At 45.2% G+C, this 20,474-nt stretch overlaps 1 protein-coding gene across 2 annotated transcripts; it reads left to right on the plus strand.

Annotated features, from left to right (window-relative positions):
• Positions 1–360: 360 nt before the first annotated feature.
• Cad74a (cadherin 74A) lies at positions 361–19,881 on the plus strand. Of its 2 annotated transcripts, XM_078194490.1 has the most exons (15): positions 10,328–10,353; positions 10,434–10,520; positions 10,631–10,934; positions 11,643–11,914; positions 12,551–12,715; positions 12,969–13,407; positions 13,633–13,874; positions 13,983–14,507; positions 14,616–14,968; positions 15,054–15,268; positions 15,366–15,925; positions 16,102–16,410; positions 16,472–16,766; positions 16,825–18,469; positions 18,559–19,881. In XM_078194490.1, the coding sequence occupies exons 3-15, from the start codon at positions 10,637–10,639 to the stop codon at positions 18,767–18,769; spliced, it is 5,529 nt and encodes a 1,842-aa protein (XP_078050616.1). In that variant the 5' UTR covers positions 10,328–10,353; positions 10,434–10,520; positions 10,631–10,636; the 3' UTR covers positions 18,770–19,881. The 2 variants fall into 2 exon arrangements, with proteins under 2 accessions (XP_078050615.1, XP_078050616.1); XM_078194489.1 differs by lacking the exons at positions 10,328–10,353; positions 10,434–10,520 and adding an exon at positions 361–661.
• Positions 19,882–20,474: the final 593 nt, after the last annotated feature.

Raw genomic sequence — 20,474 nt, forward strand, 5'->3', positions numbered from 1 at the left:
AAGAAAAAGAAAGAGAGAGAGAGAGGGAGAGAGAGGTCCCTGTGGCTCTCCTCGGCGCTCGATCACGGCCATGATGGAACCACGAAAGAGACTCACCTGGCACGTCGAGGCACAAAAGGATCAAAGAGGTTCGCCCCCCTTTCGCTCGGTGTTACGGGGCACAGACTGTAGCCTCTCTCCTTCGAGCCGAGTAGCCATCTCTTTCTCTCTCTCTCTCTCTCTCTCTCTCTCTCTCACTCTCTCTTCGTCTCTCTCGCTTCATTCCTTCCACTCCCATAGCAGAGAGGCCGCATACCTCCTTAGGATGCAGTGTAGACCTGTCCATTGGCTGGCAGACATCGGTTCTTTTCCGAAACGGCGACGGCGACGGCGACGAGGACTCATGAAACCGAGAGGATAAGCCGGCTTCGCACAGGATAAGTTCTACGCCGGAGCAGCTTGTGCGTCATGAGAGGTTCAGTGAATACGTGAACGTTCTTTTTCGAGAATCCACGGTGAAGAAGCTCGGGGTTTGTTCGTTTAGTTTGTTGCGCGCGAACAACGCGAAGATACACGGCGAGAGAAAACGAAGTGGGGAAAAAAACACACGTGCCGCGATGAGTTGATACGGGAGCGGTGCTTGGGCGGTGGACGAAGGATCTCTTGAACCGGACTTTATGAGGTAAGGGCCTTGGATGGTCATGGCTTTTTTTTCGTGAAAGGAAAAACCGCGTAACGGATCGCGCGAGCGTCTAGCGCGTGTGTCACGCGCGGAACTGTGGTGTTACTTGGGGCGAGGACGAGCTGGATGGAATTAGGGATGATCCTTGGGGGGGGGGGGGGGGGGGTTAATTGAACGAGGTTGTGTCAGTGAGATTTGTTTCTTGGATTATGGTTGACAATGTCGTTTGACAAAAGCGGTCACTGATTTGATAATTTTGGAGAGATGAAGGGCTGGAGAGTGTAATGGTTTTGGAGGTCTGAAGGGTCTGATGGTTTTGGAGGTCTGAAAGGGGTGGGAATAAGGAGATGTTAAGGATAAGATGGTAAGAGGGTTATGATGAAGGATTATGATAAAATGAGGATGATTTTATTGTAATAGATAGGTGATAATTATGAAAGAATAATGATAGAATGACAATGATAGAAGACGATAATAAATAATAAAAAAACATTGGCAAAAAATACTGTCAAGAGTATAAATAAAATCCAATAATAAAAAGAAAACCATAAAAAATAATAACGTTAGAATACTAACAATTATAACAATTGTAACAATAATATAATAATTAGAAAATGATAATAATTAATAAGATAAGGATAAAAAATACTGCTAAACTGAGCAACAAAATCCAGTTACAAAAGCCACCCTAAAACAGATTAATAAAATAACAATAAATTAATAAATGACACGGCAAGAAAACCAACATTAAAAACTCCATTTTCACACTATAGAAAAAAAATTGTAACTTATTAAAAATCATACATATTTCATTAATGATTAAATCCATTTTAATACTATATAAAAACAAAGTAACTTATTAAAAATCATATATATTTTAATGTGTAATGATGATTGTAATTATGCTACCACAAGGTTAAAATTATCTCTGCTCAGTAAAAATTAAAAATATAATTCATTCAGAATTAAACGATGAGACTAATTCTCATCGTTTAACTATTAATTATTATTCACTAAGTGACGAATATTCGTCATGGGAACTCGACTACGCTCTTCTAAGACACGTTCTTCCTATGCGGGCATAGAGATCACCGAGCGAGCCGCGTACGAAATGGTACAATGACAATGGCTCGAAGCACGCGGATCTTGCCGAACTAATACAATCCCTTGGTTTTCGCCGCTCCGCTCCGCGCGCGCCCGCTCCGCCTGGAACCAGTCTGACCGGCGCGCGAGTGGGCTAGGCGCCCGAAGTCTCTCCCGGGCTTCGTAGAACCGGTGTCAAGTTCGTGAAACAGGAAAATCGCTCGCACACTAAGCAACAACTTTCGTAGATTCCTTTCTCGTTCGATTCGTTCGAATCGTTCTTTCGTTCTCTTTTTTATTTATTTATTTAATATCACGCACGCAGCCTTGAAATCGCGCGTGGAAATGCGGCTCGTGTTTTCTAAGCGTTCGAGGACACAGTGCCATTTTGTTTCCGTCGCCCATTTGTCACTGTCCGAGGGAATGTGACGAGGATATTACCGTGTTGATGTGGGAGAATTTATTTTGATGGAGGAGAGACAGGGATGTAGTGATTGAAGGGGTGGGAGACTTTGTTTAACCCTTTGCACTGGAAGCCATTTTAACTGTAAATAATTTTTCTGCTGTACAGTATTTCCATTTTAAGCGACCAAGTGTATTTTATATATACCAAATTAACTCTTGTTATCCATACCAACAGTTTCATGTTCAACAAATTTTTCTAAAATTAAACTTTGTTGCTATAAACATTATTTTAGATGGTGACGGAATAATTTAAGTGGCGCCTCAGAGTCATCAGTCGAGTGCAAAGGGTTAATAGGTTTTAGGAGTGGTAATATTTTGTTTAATTGGTTTTATGAGGATGGAGGATATTATTTTGTTTAGTAGGTTTTAGGAGGCTGCAGAATAATATTTTATTTAATAGGTCTGGAGGGATGTTGTTATAGATTGATGTTACAGTCTCACCTGTAGAAATATACTACACTTTATACTATAATATAATGTACTTGCTATTCACTATAATATAATATAATTGCTATATACTATAATATAATAAACTTGCTATAAATTATAATATAATATGCTTGCTATAAACTATAATATAATATACTTGCCATATACTATAATATAACATACTTGCTATAAACTATAATATAATATACTTGCTCTAAACTATAATATAATATACTTCCTATATACTATAATATAACATAGTTGTTATAAACTATAATATAATATACTTGCTATATACTATATTATAACATAGTTGTTATAAACTATAATATAATATACTTGCTATATACTACGATATAATATATTTGCTATATGCTATAATCAAAAATATACATACTATATATACTATAGTATACCATGCTATAATGATATCATACATTGAAGTTATAGTTTCATATTGTAGAAGGATATCACAAATCGATGTAGATCTCTTCGCGTTCTACATTTAGAAATATGCGAATGGAAAGTCACGCATTATGTATTCGACGAGTTGCAAAACTGGAAAAGCATAGCCTCTCCTGATAACTGTTCTAAATCCCTCTCTCTCTCTCTCCCTCTCTCCCTCTCTCTCTTTCTCTTTCTCTAATTTAATACTGCTCGTTAATTAAAGATACATTTATTTCTTCAGATGTCTTCTTATCTTCTCCCAAAACACTTTCTCTAAAATTTTTTAAAATTCTCCAATTTCTCTCGTTCACCAAAAGTCCTCCAAATTAATTCTTTTAATATTTTAATTCTCCAAAAATTAGTTAAATATGTCCTTCATGTCATTTTGTTCTTAGAGAATTGTATAATTTTTTGATACTCCAAAAATATTTTAAATTTCTTTACTACAATGTTTTATGCTCCAAAAATTCTTCGAAAAAGTCTATTAAATTATTTAATTCTCCAAAATTTCTCTCATTTTTCTGTTCTTCAAATCGCCTCCAAATCCACCCCAAATTCTGCAAAATTCTCAAAAACCCTTCAGACATCTTCACGCACCGGTAAACCATGCGCTCGATCCGTTTCTGGTTCGGCGAAACGAGCGTCAGCAGGAAGCGCCGTCCGCGGCGTGACAGGTTGAAGGAAACCGGCATATCGAGACGAAGGATTTTATCGGTAAACGCGGCGCGTCCTGTCCGCGAAGGGAAGCGGCCGGAGCCGGTCTTAAAGAATGAGAGAGCGAAAGAAGAAGAAGAAGCGGCCGCGTGGCAGCAGCAGGACGTTGCTTTTCTTAGTCATTCATCCTGGTATCACCTGGTCACACAGTGTCAGGATTCCAGTCGCGTAACGTAATGGTTCCCCAATGGTGGGGAGTACGGCGTAACGGTTTTTTTCCCATCCTCGGTCGGCTCGCTTCTCCGTTTTCTGGCATCTCTCTGTTTCACCGCCTTTCCCGACGATTAACGAGTCTAGGACACCGGGGTCCTCTCTCACCAGCGCCACGGAACAGTTAGCCGGTTCTCAGAGAAAATCGGACAAAAATGCCGCTCTAACCTACGCTGTCCTACGCCAATGCGCGCAGAGCAAAGTGAATTAATTTTACAGACACTCGGAATGAAAATCATATATTCTAAACCAATTAATTTTCGACTTAGACACCTCAGTAATTTTTTAAATAAATTGCTAGGATGGATACATTTATGCAAAAATTATATATAGTTAAATTAATAAGGTATTGTTATATTTTTATTTAAAATAAAATTTTATTTTATTGCGTGGTAATACCCGCGCGGTTAAATTATTTATTTGCTCGTTTCTGGGTTAATTATTTTCACCCTTTGCACTAGATATCTTTTTAATTTTATATACAGAACAGTTTAAAATAATTTTTTAAACAGTTTTTAGGACGGAACTAATGGTATTGTAATAATTATTCTGAAGTAACGATATTTAAATAAAATGGGATTGAGGAGGTGTTGAGGTGGGGGTTGATTTGAAATTTCCAAGGAATGGGATTAGCTTTATAAATTAGAAAGTAGAAAGTTCAAATTTATCACGGTGGATAACATTTTACCTCTTTTGTATGGCGAGATTATTATATTATAATATTGTAATAAAAATTGAGTGCTGGAATCCAATGAAAAATTAGTGTAATGTCACGGCTATGGTTTAAACAAAGTTCTGCCGTAATTTAGTCATCGAATGCAACGTCACCGGACGCGCCGAGGCTGCGGTACATTGACGAGAGAGCCCACTTTTCTCCTTAAGCTCAATGGGGCTTGGTCAATTTTGTCATTCGAAATTGATTGAAGGTAACGACCGCTCTTGCGCCGATACCTTCTGTTCGAATGGGTTCGATGAGGAATGGGGTCAACACTTTTAGAACAATAATTACCAAACGCAATTTTCACCCTGGTTAAATCAGAAAACGCAGCGTACGTTCGAAGCAATTGTATAATATTTATAATAGCAAATTAGTTAATTTTACAAAAGTTTATCTGAGTATCTGAGATGATTCCTTAGTTGATTTGAAGCAACTTTGTCCTTTACAGAAATGTTCTACGAGGTTCTGTTCACGAGATATCCGCAAAAATAGGCGAATAGGCGAGGCTTGAGCGCTAGCAGCCGCGTGGGCGGAGAGTCGGCTATACTTACTCTTCGATTGGACCTTGTTTTTCGCTAATAATTTGAGAACGAAGCCTCGTAGAAGAATTTCGTAAAGGAAAAAGTTGTTTCTAATCGCGCAAAGAATCGTCTGCACCAACAATTTATAACATTTTCCTAAAATTCTAGATTTTATATTTATTAATTGCATATTAAGCATCTCTATTCTCTCTTGATATCTGTCCTATTTTGCGATTAATTCAAGCTACAATTTTCAATAGCTTGTTAAATAGAACAGTATATAATGATGTAAAAATTGCTCGCAGCCACGTCACGGCAGATTTGATCGCCTAATTGCCCAGTTGCATCGCGGTTGGCTAATTCGTCGAACGCGTTCGCGATCGCAGCGGGGATCCACGACGTCGAGCGTATCATCCCGGCGCAGTTGAATCAATCACCCCGATCCCGCTGTATCATTTTACACGCGGCCGCCGGTAATTGCCGCCGCTCTTCGCAGTTTCTCGCGTGCATCGCGGACTTAACCGGCATCCTAGCAACGTCGAAGCACCGCCGCTCCGTCATGGCTCTTAACGCTCCTGCTTTTCCGCGTTGCACACACACACACACACACACACACAAAAACCAGGGGGCCAGGAATCACGCGCCGGGAGTGCGTGATCCTAATTATTGTTGCGAATGCGGCGCGAATAAATATTCAACTAGGAAACTCGGATCGCCTCGTTTATCCGCGACCGATCTAGCCTACTCGAAAAATTTTTCCCATGAATATTGAAGCGCGCCGGCCGCCGGCGATAGTGAAAACCACCGTCTCGTAAAACTTTATGAAAGCAAACAAACCGGGCACAGGTGTTGCATAATGTATTGCGCGAGCACTTAGGTATAGTATGTGGTTGTCTCAAAAAATTTTGGGTATAATTAGGGGTACCTAACAGTGACCTAACCTTGGTATTTTTGGTCTGGATGCTTTATGGTCTAGTAAGTACATTCGGGTACTTAACTTTGACCTAACCTTAGTTTTTTTTTATTTAGATGCTTTAAGGTCTATGGTTGTCTAGCATGCTTGTGGGTATAGTTAGGTACCTAGCACTGACCTAACCTTCATGATCCGGATGTTTTATCGTCTATTAAGTACATTTGGGTAGTTAACATTGACGTAACCTTGTTTTTTTAGTTGGATTTTTTATGGGGATAAACCCGTGGTCTTTGTGATCAAGTAGCTTCTTTAGGGTCTAATCATAGTCTTTGTGACTTTGGATACTTCTTTGGTGACTAATCATGTAGTAACCATGACAATTTTTTAAGGTTATGTCAAGGCTTTGCTCAGATATCTATTGTCATCCTTACATCGACGTACTAAAATTGAACAGTGCATTTGAAAACTCTATGCCAGCACATTGAACTAAAATTGAACGAACTTGTCTTAAACTGCAACCACCTCTCCCTGACTCAGCCACCATGAGTCAAGGGGCTCCGCGATTCAGCAGATAGATCCTCTATCCTCGAGTAATAAAGTAGCGTCGAAGAACCTCGCGGTTCGTTCCTAAGCTCAGCTTATATTTATAGATATCGAACCGGTTGCGTTCCGAACCGTTCCAGCGTCGTCCCGTGTTTCGAAACGGATTTACACCGTGGAAATTTATTCGCCACGGCGAGTGCGTGGACGCCGATCGAATATATAGATGCGTAAGCAGTGACGCGGAGCTCTAGCAAGACGACGACGTAGAGAGAGGTGGTTAGCGTGCTCGCTGATGTCTCTTGCTTAATAATTACCTTCCTCGAGGACAATACCAACGATCGTTGGCTACGCGACACGGAAGTCGAGGCTCTGTCGGAGCTATGTCCGCGCTCGCGCGAGCGCGCAAGAGTACGGACCAACCGCCGGGAAATTGTCCTCTGTAATTGTCCCTCCTACGCAGGCGAACGATCGGTTCTCACGCGTTCGCTACGACATTGTTTCGTCAGACGGCTCGAACCGCACCGGTGCTCGCTGATTTTTATCGTTATGTGCGAAACAGTTTTTTTTTGTGGAGTTCGTAGTGGCTTTAGGGTATGCTGGTTTAGGTCTAGATTGAGAAAGAAGTAATTTAGACTTAAAATGGAACTATTCTGTAACTAAGTTTGGCCTAATTTAAACTTAAAGATAGTACAGTCCGTGCTTGTGACGTGAAAGAGCTTTTGAAAACTGTTTTTCTTTCAAATGATGTACTTTGGAGGATTGTAAGGAGACTTAAGTCAGACTTAATACAGACTTAATGCAAAGCTAAGGTAGACTTAACTTGGATCTAAGTTAGAACTAATTTAGGTCTGAGCTAAGTCTAAGATAAATTAACATTTCAACAAATCAAGGCTAGGTCTAACTTAGATCAGAGTTAAGTCAGCCTTAAGTCTACAGTTTTTCGCTAATATCTCGAAAACGAAGGCCAAACGACGGTGACACATATACAGAAAAGTTGTTCAGAATAAAATCCTTAACAACATATTTCAATACCATAAAAATCGGAGTCACTAAAATTGTTTACACAAAATCTCGTTTAAAAATACCCTCGATCTATTCTTGTCTACTCTAGAGCGTAAATAGTACCCTAACGGCGCCCCAACTAAATAAACCTTTCATTTTCGAACCGCGTATCGATCGCGTCGCGATCGGCTACTATATATCTCACGATCGTACAGCGTATCCAGCGATTTGCTCCAAATAGCGTGCCGCATTCTGAGGCAGCACGGTCTGAATATTGTTGTCGGTCGTTTTAAGCGCTGCAGGAAAATGTGTAATCGGTCGAGCGGCTCCAGATATTCCGTACGAGCCGCCGCTTGTCTCAAGTGAGAGTTATGACGGTGGTAGAACAGTGCGCGCGCGAACGGCGTTCCGCGTTTATCTCCGTGCCCGATGCTGGCTCGCCTGTGGTTGCGCAAGACGTTTGTTCGGAATCCGTCCCGGAGGCTCTACCTAGAAAGTTGCCGGCGCGCACCGCGTCCCGATCGCGAACCGATCTGTTCCGCGACGCGCGGGTACACGATGCTCGGTGGCCCGTGAAGCCTCCGCCAAGCTTGATCTTGAAACGACCGTTCCGATACTCGTTAGCAACCGGACCCATAAATCATCGCCGATCCTTCTGAATACGCGAGTCGAGGGAACGGAACGGACCCAGAAGGTCTACCAATTGCGATCACGGAATTTAATTGGCACCGTGACTGACGTTACTCAGTCATGGCACGGTGGTCTGAGACGCGGTGATTTCTGGCCAAAAGTCAATTCTCAGACTTTGATATTTATAAAAAAATTTTACGTTTTTTGTAATTTGTTCACAAATTGTGGCGACTACCTCCGACACTCGTCGACAGATGGATTCCATTCCCAAAAGTTAGCTAAAACTGTCCCTGTTTCCATATATGTATATACGCCGAAACCGCCGTTTTAACTTTATCTAAGGCAGATCCGCGGTTATCGCCTTCGCAGCCTAGAGCGCTGGCATTTTTTGAGCGAAAGAAGCGCATATTCTCTACTTGGCACTGAAATGGTTAATTATTATTATCGGTATTATTATTATTATTTTAATTATCGTAGCAATTTATATAAATTGTTTCAATGCTAAATGGAGCAGCTTTCCAGGTGGCCTTTTTGGGCGAAACTTGCCGGCAACTTTCTTCGTGAAAAGTGCACCGAAATGGGGGTGACAGTGGTGAGAGGGGGGTTGGGAGGAGGAGGAACGGCAGTCGGCCGTGTAACAGGACAATTCAATTTACGGGCCGCGGGAAGAGTTCCGCGAACTCCTGAAATGGAGTCTGATTTCTAACGGCTTTTCACTGACCGCGCTCTCTCGGTCGAGCCGATATACACACGGCTTGCGGGGCTCCTCACCCCGTTTTTCAATCCGCGGGAAAAGAACGCGGCTCGACGGAGTCGTTTTATACGCGGCACGAGAGAGAGCAACCGGTGGCATCGACGCGCCGTTGCATCCTCCGCAATAGAGTTCAGCTATTTCCTCGCGGCCCACACCGCGTCTGCGGTCTGCCAGCTGCATTTTTCCGGCATCGGTGTCCGTAATCGAGCAAGGAACTTATTGTAAAAGTCTTTCGAGCTCTCGCATCGTTCTCCTTCTTTGGCGATGAGAAACGACGACTGAGATTCATGATATTTTGCTTTATTAAGTAAGAGGTTATAGGGATGCTGGCATCGCCGAGATATCTGCTTTCCCAAGCATCGATTATGCTACGTTTTTATTTCGATATCGTGAGGTATGCCAGCCGTGAAAGGTTATTTCGTTCCCAGTCAGTAATTCCACGTGTTACGTTATAGTAATCGCGATGCTACTCGCCCAAGGGGCAACGAAGTGGTAGGGCACACCTCGTGACCAGGGCAGGCCCCTTTCGATGACCAGAAATGAATGGACTATAATATAGCGAACAGACTATAATATAGCAAAGAGACTATAATATAGCGAACGGACTCTAATATAGCAAACGAAATATAATATAGCGAATGGCCTATAATAAAGCGAACAGACTATAATATAGCAGAGACTATAATACAGCGAACGGACTATAATGTAGCAAAAATTCGTCTATCACGAAACGGAGAAATTCTTTGATAAAGCAAAGCTTTTCTCGAATCGCTCCAATTTGCCCTAACGAAAGTTGCACAGGTCGTCGCACCGTTGCCCACCGCGTTAACTCTTCCATTTTCAGTTCGCACTGTCGTAATCCCTCCCTGATGCAACAGATATCGAATGCCGGTGACCGGTGCCATGCGTGCAGAGGCGTAAACTTGCGCCATTATAATTTTTAATGAGAACCGAGGAGCAATGGACAGTTGAATGGCGAAGAAAGTGTGCGGCTTTATTTATGGAGTCAACGCACGGACTTATTAGGACAGTGCTTAGTTACGGTAAAATGGTAGTTCAGACAGTCGACAGTGTCTGCCATGTTGGTTGCCCATGATCGTATCGCGATCTGTCGCCAAATTTGGGTATCGAGGCGACCTATTCTAGGATTATCTCTGAGGACCTAAGGCTTATTCGAGGGTTTTATTGTGTTATTTTATTGGTGGGTAAATGTTACTTTGGGGACCGTAGAGACATAGAGTGGACCTTAGTGAATCAATATAGGTAACTCTCGAATTTTTTGTTGCGACAATGTAGCGTCAAAATGACGGAAACTGAACACCTGTTAATTTTTTGAATATCAGAGTTCCCAATATCCAAATAACCAGCTCCAAACAGCAAACAAACAAAATCCAAGTAACGATAGCAACATCTACAACAACAACAACCAAGTACTAACAATTCTAAGCAGTTAAAAAATACTAAAAATTAAAAAACAAAATTCAGGTAGCTAAAGTATAAGTAGCCAGATAACAAGTTCGCTGTGATGTTGCCCGAACAGGTGACGATGTGGACCATTCTATCTCTCTTGCTCCTGGCATTGTCTTCGTCATGGGGTCAGGTGATCAACCGTGCGCCGCACTTCGTGCAAGGTGGCGACATGGCCTGGCTGGCGGTGTCGGAAGGCACGCCGCCGGGCGCGCCTGTCTACAAGCTTCAAGGCGAGGACCCGGAGGCGTCCAGGCTGCACTATTCCATCAGCGGGGAGTATTTTACGGTGAACCGGGACACCGGCGTCGTAGTTCTCCGAAAGCCACTCGACAGGGAGACGCAAGACCTGATCGAAGTGATCATCAGCATAACGGGTAACTATGCCGGCTTCGTTGCTGTACCGTTACGCTGCCAACGAAGGAATATCAATGGGTAATCGCGCGTATATCTAGGCCAATAGACGAATTCTACCGTCGCGAACGGTGCTCGTCGTTCATGGAAGGCTGGGTTCCTAGCTGTGCCTATGACGGAATTAAAAGCCACGTGTCGGAGATAGTGTAGTAGAGGTCCTAGTAGCTATATAAAGAATTCCTAGCAGGTAGCTGACAATATTAGTACAATATAAGTAACGCTAAAGTGGAGCATAAAGGCAAGCCTTATTACCTATTATTATGGTGACTTATTTTGTCTATTATTTTACAGTAAAATAAAATTTGCCATATCCAGTACCTTATAGCCATATATTCGACTCTTATAAAACAATATAAACCTCTACCGAATTTTTTTTTGCCATAATAAAACCACAAAATGACGAGAACAAAACGGCTACAAGCTACATGAAGTACTTTAATTTCTCTTTAATTCTTTTTAATTTTTTAATTTTTCAGTTGAAGTTTACATAATATTCGATTAAATCAAATCAATTAAAACAAAGTAGAACCTCCAATTGTCCTGTGAAAAAATCCAGACACTTATTCGACCGCAGCATAGACTAGGATTGCACGTCAAAGTGGCTGATCTTTCTCCCCTTCTTAGGGGACACTTGGGTGAGCACCACTGTAATTGGCGACAAACTTTTTCAGACGAGGGGATCGCCGGATCAGAGCCGAACACGGTGTCCCTGCGCCGTGAGATCGACGTGCTGGATGAGAACGATAACCCGCCGGTCTACCACGGCAGACCATACGCAGCCAGGGTGCCGGAAAGCGCGCACGTGGGTGGCCTGCTGGTTCCCCCCGGCACGATCACGATCACTGATCTAGACGGCGGCGTGAACGCTGACATCCACGTGGAATGCGTCTCGACGTCGCGGGACGACGACGTCTGCGAAGTTTTTAACGTTGTCGCTGAGAAGGTGACGTGTCTTCACTCTCAATTTCGTTGGGTTGAAAGATTTTAGTCGAGTATTTAGGCCTAGTAAGGATTTATGTTGTAATATAGCGCTATAGAAAAATAGTATCATGGTTCTATAGCGTTGTAGTATTTTAGAGTCATGGTATGTTAGGTGCAGTAGTATTATAGCATCGTTGTACCCTTAATAATACCTTAGGGTTATAGTACCCTAGTAGAGCTATAGTACTATAACTCTCGAGGTATAGTAGTCTAAAGCTATAGTACTCTAGAGTTATAGTACCGTAGAGCTTGAGTATCTCATAGCTATAGCACCCTAGAGCTGCTATAGAAGCCTAGAGTAATAGTACTCTAGAACTATACCACTCTAGAGTTATAGTACCCTAGACCTTTAGTACCTTAGAGCTATAGTACCCTAGACCTTTAGTACCTTAGAGCTATAGTACCCTAGAGCTGCAGCACCCTAGAGCTATAGCACCCTAGCGTCATAGTACCATAGTACAGTATTGCTGTAACAGTACCAAGCCATCGCTTTGCAGTAACAGGATTTAAGTAATGCTTCTTTGAAGCACTATAATGCTCCTTGAAGCACCATATAATTACCTCTACATCTTGACAACCCTGTCTGCTTCTTCTCCAGCTGGCAGAGGGGAAGTACGACGTGCAGATCACGCTGGCGAAGCCGCTCGATTACGAGCGAAGGAATTCGTACCTGATCAATCTGCTGGCGGTGGACGGTGCCAGCGACGCGGCCAAGGTGTTGCAGGCTAGAGCCACCGTGGCCGTCGACGTTCTCGATGTTCAGGTAAGTGGGTCTCGACTGTAGCCGAAGTAACTGTACATTGCATCCCGATCGGCTGGTATCGGTTAACAAGATGGCATATGCTAAAACCTGCTGGAAAATATCGCGTTGCCTAGTGACTCCGTTATCGGACGCGTCTTACTTTCACCGACACCATGGGCCGCGTCTCCGCGAATCCTGTCCTGGGAGCACTGGACGTCTTGAAGACCCACTTCTGAAAGAAGGCTTCTAACAATCGCAAAAACGTCGTTTTCAGGATCAGCCACCTGTGTTCCTGAATGCACCATACAGTGCTGCGTTGCCAGAGAACACGCCACCAGGTTACACTGTCCTGACAGTAAGGGCTCGGGATGGCGACACCGGGGAGCCAAGAGCCCTGTTGCTTACCCTCGAGGATGACCACGAGGGACACTTCAGTCTGGAGGTGTCGCGGGAAGGCGACGTCACCGTTGGCAAGCTTATCACCGCTAATATCTCTCTCGACAGGGAAGATTCCAGGATTTTGCAGAATGGAGGGATCTACACCTTCCAGGTGAAAGCTACCGAGCTGATCAACAACGAGATACCTGCGGATACTGCGACCTCAATTGTGACCATCGTTGTCACTGATGTGGACGACCTGGTGCCTGTTTTCAACGAGAAGTCCTTCGATATCATGATCTCGGAGGATATTGGGCTGGATACGCCTTTGCCAGGTGATTAGGGTATTGTGGATAGTAGTTATTCAGAGCCCAAGAGATGACAAAGGGTTAAGACACTTGCAGACTAAGAAACTTGCTCTCCATGGCCAGCAAAATCCCCACACGCCTCCTTGGCTACCTAAACAGTATTCTAACATTTAACATAAACTCTACTCTAACTTAACTTTGCTCTAACACTTAGCCAAGCTAGAAGACTAATAGGATTTATTTAATTGACAGGTCTCAACGTGATCGTAAGCGACGGCGACGTAGGCGACAACGCCAAGTTCAAGCTAGCTTTAAGGGACGTTCCAGAGTACCCTGGAATCAGCGACGCCTTCACTGTCAGCCCAAAGGAAGCCCACGGTAGGGTACCTGTCGTGATCAAGGCGAGGGACGTCGAGGTGCTGGACTACGACGTGGACGACCCTGCCAAGAGAGAACTGGAGTTTGAAATTGTTGCTCTCGTTGCGGACGAAGTGGTACCTATCGAGTTTGGCTAGTGGCTAGAGGACAAGAATAAGGGTTCATAGAGGGCCTCAAAAGATCAGCATCATAGGACCCACGCTATGACACCTCCTAACTTTCAGGTAGCCACGTGCAGAGTCCACATTCGCCTACTGGACGCGAACGACCATAGCCCAAAGTTCAGCCCCGCCCTCTACGAGTTCTCGGTCTCCGAGGATGCTGAGATTGGGACCAAACTGGGCGATGTCTCCGCCACGGACAAGGACAGTGGATCCTTCGGTGAACTGACCTACACCCTGCGGGGTTTTGGCGCTGACAAGTTCAAGACGGACCCGAAGACCGGTGGAGTCTTCGTCGGCAAGCTACTGGACTACGAGCGGAAGAGGCTGTACTTCCTGACGATGGAGGTCGCGGACGGAGGAGGAAAAGTCTCGCTGGCTAGCATCTTCATAAACCTGGTGGACGTTAACGACAACAAGCCTATCTTCGAGCAGACTACCTTCTCTAGAACTGTGAGAGAGGATGCTACCAGTTTCGACCCTCAGATGTTCGTCAGAGCTACTGATGCTGACGGACCTAGCCAGGGGAATGGCAAAGTGACCTATTCTATCAGTTCCCACAACAGCGTGTCGGAAGACGTCTTCAAGGTAATTGGAAGAATGACGTTTTTGACGTTAGGTAGACTTGATGTTAGGTAAGGTAGACTTGATGTTAGGTAAGGTAGACTTGATGTTATCTATGAAATTCTTTTGCAGATAAATCCTGAAACTGGCGAGGTGACGATGTCGAAGCCAGTCCGCTCTGGAGACACCGAGAGAGGCATCTACGAACTGAAGATCCGAGCCACCGACGCAGGCACGCCGCCATTGTTCTCCGAGGCGGAGCTTATGGTCAGAGTGGGCGTGCCTGGGAATCAGAAGCCCATATTCCGTGGGAACTACAAGTCCAATCTACCTGGTCCCAACAGCTATCGAGCGAGGCTCTTGGAGAACGCCTCTCCTGGAACGGAAGTGATCAGGGTGGTAGCCAACGATCCCGACGGACGGGACAATCTGCTGCAGTACCACATCGCGTCCGGCGCTAAGGACAACTTTGTTATAAACTCTAGGTACCTAGAAACGTGCTAGCCGGTCTGGCAACGATTCGAACGTTCCGCAATACTTGTGACGATAAATGGACTTGTATGGTTTTAGCTCTGGTGTGATTACTGTGTCTCCAGATGCTCGTCTGGATCTGGAAACCGGCGGCGAGAAATACGAAGTGATCGTTTATGCCGTAGACTCTGGCACGCCTGTCAGGGAGACGGCTACCACCACGGTCACCGTGAACATCCTTGACGTGAACAACAAGCCGCCGATGTTCACCGTGTCCACGTACCTTGTTTACGTGTCCGAGAGAGCTAGCATTGGTAAGGGACTTAGTTTACCCTTGTCTCTGATGGGAGCTAAGTTGACTCTTTTGTCAAGGACCCCTTCAAGTGATAATTCTTATTCTCTCTATAACAGGAGAGCCTGTCCTGAAGGTAGCAGCCACAGATCCTGACTCAGACGCAGCCTTAGAGTACTCCTTGGTGGAGCCAATAAAGGCAGTCGACAAAACTGGCGTCGCCCTTAAGAACACAGCGTCCTACGACTATAAAACAGCGTTCCGTATCAATTCTACCACTGGACTGATTACGGTGAACCATGTCCTGGATTACCAAGTGGCAGCTGTGATCATCCTGACGGTGCAAGCCCGGGACACGAATGCCGTGGTTAGCAAGGAGAAGCAGTTCACGAGAGTCGAAGTGACGATCTACATCCAGGCTTACAGTGATGATAATCCAACCTTCTCCAATACCGGGTGGTCGCCTAATAACCCTACTATCAAGATTTCGGTGCCTGAGGAACAGCCACTTGGTACTACTCTACTGATGCTGTCGGCTAAGGAGCCTACCACTGGCTACCCTGTCCAGAGGTTCGAGCTGGTCAGGGACGATAACGATGAGGGATACGTGAACGTCGGTGTTCAGAGTGGGAACGTTGTCCTTAGCAAGATATTGGACTACGAGGTGCTAACTCAGAAGGTATTGCTGAGGGACCCTGATCCTCTTTCGGGTATAGACACAGCTTAGGGGATATTAACATAATACTGACAAGTAGAAGTATAGGCTAAAATTAATAACTACCCTAAAGGTTTTCTACACCTAGCAGATCCTCCAATGGAGGATGTCTTGATCGCTAATGATCCCTATCCTTCTAGTTCATCCGCTTCAAAGTGCGAGCGCTGGCCAGGGACTACGAGATAACGCGGAAGATGTCCGAGGCGAATGTTATCGTCGAGGTGCAGGACACCAACGACAATAGCCCGGTCTTCACGCAGGAGGATTATAAGATCTCGGTCCTGGAGTCTGCTAAGCCATCGAAGACGGTGCTAACTGTGAAAGCGACGGACATGGACAGCTCCGCGACGGAGCAAGAGATCAAACGAGGGTATGGAGAAGTGAGGTACTCGATCACTGGCGAGAACGCGAACATGTTCGAAGTAGATCCGATAACTGGGAACATCCAGGTAAATTATATAAAGCATTGTTGATTTTACCATTGTCTTAAAACTGGCTAAATGTCTACAGATTAATGTGAATACGACGCTGGACAGAGAGAAGCAGTCAGTATTGAGGTTCTACGTTGTGGCGTCCGATATGCCGCAAGGTGGTGCTGAGCAGCGGAGCACGAGGGTACTGGTGACCGTAGACGTCCTAGATGTAAACGACAATGCTCCAACTTTCGAACAGGAGGCCTACACTGCTGTGATACCAGAGAATGCGCCTCCACGCGTCAGCGTCGTCAACATCACTGCGACGGACCCTGACGAGGGCAATGGCGGAACTATTCACTTCGAGATCATTGACGAGGGTGAAGCAAACGGTGAGTAGGTGACTTAAGATTTGGTCTGAGACCTGGATTAATGCTGACACGCTTACAGGTTTGTTTAAGATAAACCACACGACGGGGGAGATCTTTTCTGGCAAGGCATTGACAGGCAAAGGCAGGACGGAGCCGTACATCATGAGGATCAGAGCGCAGGACGGTGGCGAGCCTGAGATGTTCACCGACGTGATACTGACTCTCTACATCGGCGATGTAGTCAGCAACGATGGCGTGCCTCTCTTCATCAGGCCAACGTTCGAGGAGGTAGCTCACATAGCCGAGAACTCCACGATAGGCAGTCCAGTGTTCCAAGTGGTAGCTTCGGATCCGGATGACCCGAACCTGCCGAACGGCAAAATTACCTTCAAGTTCCTGGAGGACGGGAACTTCGGCAAGGATGCCAGCGCCTTTAGGATCAACGGGGAGACTGGGTTGATTACTACGAGGAAGTTGCTGGACCGCGAGCAGAAGGACAGCTACACGCTGATCCTGGTGGCCCAGGACCTAGGTAGTCCGCCTCAGCAGGCGACCAGGGTGCTGCAGGTGATAGTAGAAGATATAGATGACCACAAGCCTCGCTTCAAGAGGAACCTGGACAGCCCTCCGATAGAACTGACGATCTACGAGGAGACGCCGCCTGGCACAAGAGTGGGGCTGATCGAGGCGATAGATGAAGACATAGGCGACAATGGGAAGATCGACTATGCTATTGTTTATGGAAACGAGGCGTGGCTGTTCGTCGTGGAACGACTGGAGAACAACTCGGCCGTAATCAGGTCCAACGACCGCCTGGACCGCGAGTCCATCGACCGCCACTTGCTGACAGTGAAGTGCTTCCCGTATTCCACGAAGAGGTCCAACATCATCCCGAAGCCGTACAACCGACAGGATCCCTCACAGAGGCAGGTTCTCATCAGGGTCCTAGACATAGATGACAACAAGCCCACCTTCAAGAAGCAGAACGTCACCTTAGGGGTCCGGCTGAACGTTCCAATAGATACCAGCCTTATCACCTTTGAAGCCTTCGACGCTGACTCGGATGCTCTACCTATCAGGTACAGCATGAGCAAAGCATCCTTTGCTTCCCTCGTCGACCCTTCCATGTCCAGGCGAGAGATTCCCTCGCAGCTGGCTTTGAACCAGCAGACAGGCGAGCTGAGGACAACCGGGTCCATGTCTAGCTACGCTGATGGCTACATGGAGATCACCATCACAGCCAATAACTCTCTGACACCTGGCAGAGAGACCAACATTACTCTGAGGATCTTCCTGCTCCGTGACAGGGATATGCTGAAGTTCGTGTTCTCCAAGCCACCTGTTGAAGTCAGGAAGACCTTAGAGGACTTCGAGAAGGCAGTGCAGCTGGCACTATCCCTGCCTATCAGCGTGAACGTCTACGATACTCAGTTCTATTCTAAGGAGGACAACTCGCTGGATTTTTCGTCGACGAGCTCCTGCTTCCAGATGGTTGGCAAAGAGGCTTATGACCTGGACGAGATGAAGGCGCTGCTCACGGATCCTAGGAACGAGGAGCTGAAGAAGGTCTATAGGGCTTATCACGTTGAGAAGGTGCAGCATTGTGCAGCGCTGGTGGCTAGGGCTGACGCTTCTATGACACAGATGTGGGTCCTGGCTATAGCTGTGCTCGTGGGTGTGGCTACCATTGTCTCCAGCTGCGCTCTTTGCTGCATGCATACCAAGTGAGTAGCTCTGATAGACCTAGCTATTTGAGAGAACTAGACTCGGTACAGTGGACAACATCTCCGGCTTATTAATCTCTTCTCTGCAGGTACAAACGCCAGGTGAAGCACGCAAGGTTGCGGGACCAGCCACGACCACCCTTGAGCTACGTTTCCTCAGGACCTGGAATGGTCAGTGCTGCGTCCCATACCACGCTAGGGCCAGGGACTATGGTGTCTTTAGGCCCTCACGAAAGTCCTTACGAATGGGGTGCGGACACTACGCTCTACCACCCCAGCACGCTTGAATCCAGGACCTAAGAGACGACACTTACCTCAGGATGCAACTTATCGTGGTTTTACAACCCAGGACACTTTGCTGGGTCATGAACTTCTCACAGCGTCTTCCCTTCAGCGTCTCTTCGGAGAGTCCCGAAGTTTCGTTAAACGGTGCATTATTATCACAGAGACGTCGAGAGTTGCTGATCTCAGTGCTGTCATTTATCGGCCTCGATACAGGGTGACCCCGAATTTACGGTAAACTAGGCCTGAGGCGATTGCTTGCATGATTTACAGCAACTTTTCCCTATACAAAAATCTTCTACGATGCTCCGTTCTCGAGATATTGAGGAAAAGGATGGCGCCCCGCCCTCGTAACAGCAAGCGCGACTGACGCTCCGCCCACGCTACCGATGGCGCGGCGCACTCGCTGTTGCGTCAGAGGGCGGTGACTGTGTGGGCGGAGCGCCAAGCCTTTTCTGCAATATCTCGAGAACGAAGCATCGTAGAAGATTTCCGCAAAGGAAAAAGTTGCTCTAAATCACTTAAGGAATAACTTAGGCTATCTGGTGCGCCCTGTAAGCACAGAAATCAAAGGAAAGTACAACGATGTTCTTAGTAACCATATCGCCGGCGTGTCTTGTAGATTATTCGGTATTGTCAATGCTTCGAGCGCGCTCGATATTCCCAGTGCTACGCCGGACGTTTCTTAAAGTCTTGTTGAAGGTAAGACGTGCTATGCCATTGATACCGGTGAGATTTATTGTTAGGAGAAATGGAGATTCGTACTGTTACGTTTCGTGGTAGCTATCTCGCTCGTGTTTGGCAGTCAGCGAGGACAGGAAGACCGCCGAACACGTTGTCTATTGTAACATGTATTATAGCTGTCCGAGGGGGTGCAATAGCGTCGTGGTAGTCACGAAGATCGCGGAACGAATCGTGCAACGAAGTCGACGAATGGTGCTATAACGTGAGATCGCTGTGTTTCGTGCCGAAACACGGCGACACGCGCGACACGCGACTGCATCTAAAGCAGGTCAGTTCGCGTGAACTGTATATTTTTTAAATCGTACTCGGATTTTACTCACACCGGACATTATCGTAGAAATGCGGGCGTTTTCTTGTAATATATTTAGCAATTAAATAAACGATTAAATAAATCTGTCTTTTTATCTGATTTCAGCGAGCGGAATAATTTATAATAATTTATGATAATTTCTGGAACGTATGAACAACAATTTGTTTAATATTTTCTAGTGGAACCGGTTCAAAGGGAGGAGACAAATATTCAATATTATAGTTATTAAATAATAATATCACATTGGGATTAGTATAGTTAAAAGGTCGATTTTTCCAGCTTTCATTTAAGCCCTCAAAAGTTGAATAACTTTGAAGGAAGAAGACTTTATAAATGATTTAAGTTAATATTAATTGAAAGGGGTGAATGCAGCGCCATCGTTCAAAGGATTGGATCACAAAGGATTGGACAAAGTTGGACATTTCTCCACGGATGTCGCCACTTGTACTGTTGTCAGAATGATACCTCTATTATTGCTATTTTAGCAATGTTAATTAAAATTAAAATGAAAAAACTATGCTATTTGATAAATTATAGTCTCCTCTTTAATTTGGCAGCTTTCGCAGCCAATTTAATTCACTAACAATTGAGAAATTCCATCTTAAATATATACATTATACAATCAAACTTCCCTATAGAATTATTCTCTTTATTATTGCTATTTTAACG

Source organism: Augochlora pura, chromosome 11, assembly GCF_028453695.1.
Source record: "Augochlora pura isolate Apur16 chromosome 11, APUR_v2.2.1, whole genome shotgun sequence".
Lineage (NCBI taxonomy): Eukaryota > Metazoa > Arthropoda > Insecta > Hymenoptera > Halictidae > Augochlora > Augochlora pura.